Source organism: Eimeria mitis, genomic scaffold (assembly GCF_000499745.2).
Source record: "Eimeria mitis Houghton genomic scaffold, Emh_scaff758, whole genome shotgun sequence".
Classification (NCBI taxonomy): Eukaryota; Apicomplexa; class Conoidasida; order Eucoccidiorida; family Eimeriidae; genus Eimeria; species Eimeria mitis.
Window position 1 is genome coordinate 4,224 of NW_013575553.1, and position 497 is coordinate 4,720.

General features: G+C 52.7%; 1 protein-coding gene across 1 annotated transcript in view; it reads left to right on the forward strand.

Annotated features, from left to right (window-relative positions):
- EMH_0021500 (uncharacterized protein) overlaps window positions 1–497 on the forward strand; it is a gene marked incomplete at both ends in the record, with an annotated part of 1,990 nt that overhangs the window by 407 nt on the left and 1,086 nt on the right. Inside the window, one exon of the mRNA XM_013501785.1 lies at window positions 1–495. Within this exon, the coding sequence (XP_013357239.1) occupies window positions 1–495 (495 nt within the window). The remainder of the gene's footprint in view (window positions 496–497) is intronic.

Consider the following 497-nt stretch of genomic DNA (forward strand, 5'->3'; position numbering starts at 1 on the left):
AGCAGCAAGCAAAGAGAAAGAAGAAGAAAGGAGACAGATTAGCTGCTGCGCAGCAGGATACAGCAACAGCAACAGCAGCAACAGCAACAGCAGCAGCAGCAGCAGCAGCAACAGCAGAGATGTCTCGTTTGTCTCCACTGCTGCTGTGTCTTCAAGGGGCAGCAGCGGAAGAGATGATACTGCAGCAATGCTACCACCACCACCAACTGCTGCTGCTGCTGCTGCTGCTGCTGCTGCTGCTGCTGCTGCTGATGGGGGTTCAGAAGCAGGCGAGCAGCAGAGAGAGACAGAGAAAGCAAAGGAGACAGACAGAATAGAGAAGGAGACAGTAGTGGGGGGAGAAGAGGAGGAGACAGGAGACAGTACAAAAGAAGAGACAGCAGCAACTCCTGCAGCAGCAGCAGCAGCAGCAGCAGCAGCAGAAGATCAGCTGCAGCAAGAGACAGAAACAGACAATGAGGAAAGATATGTTAAGGTACTGGTACCCAGATACATAG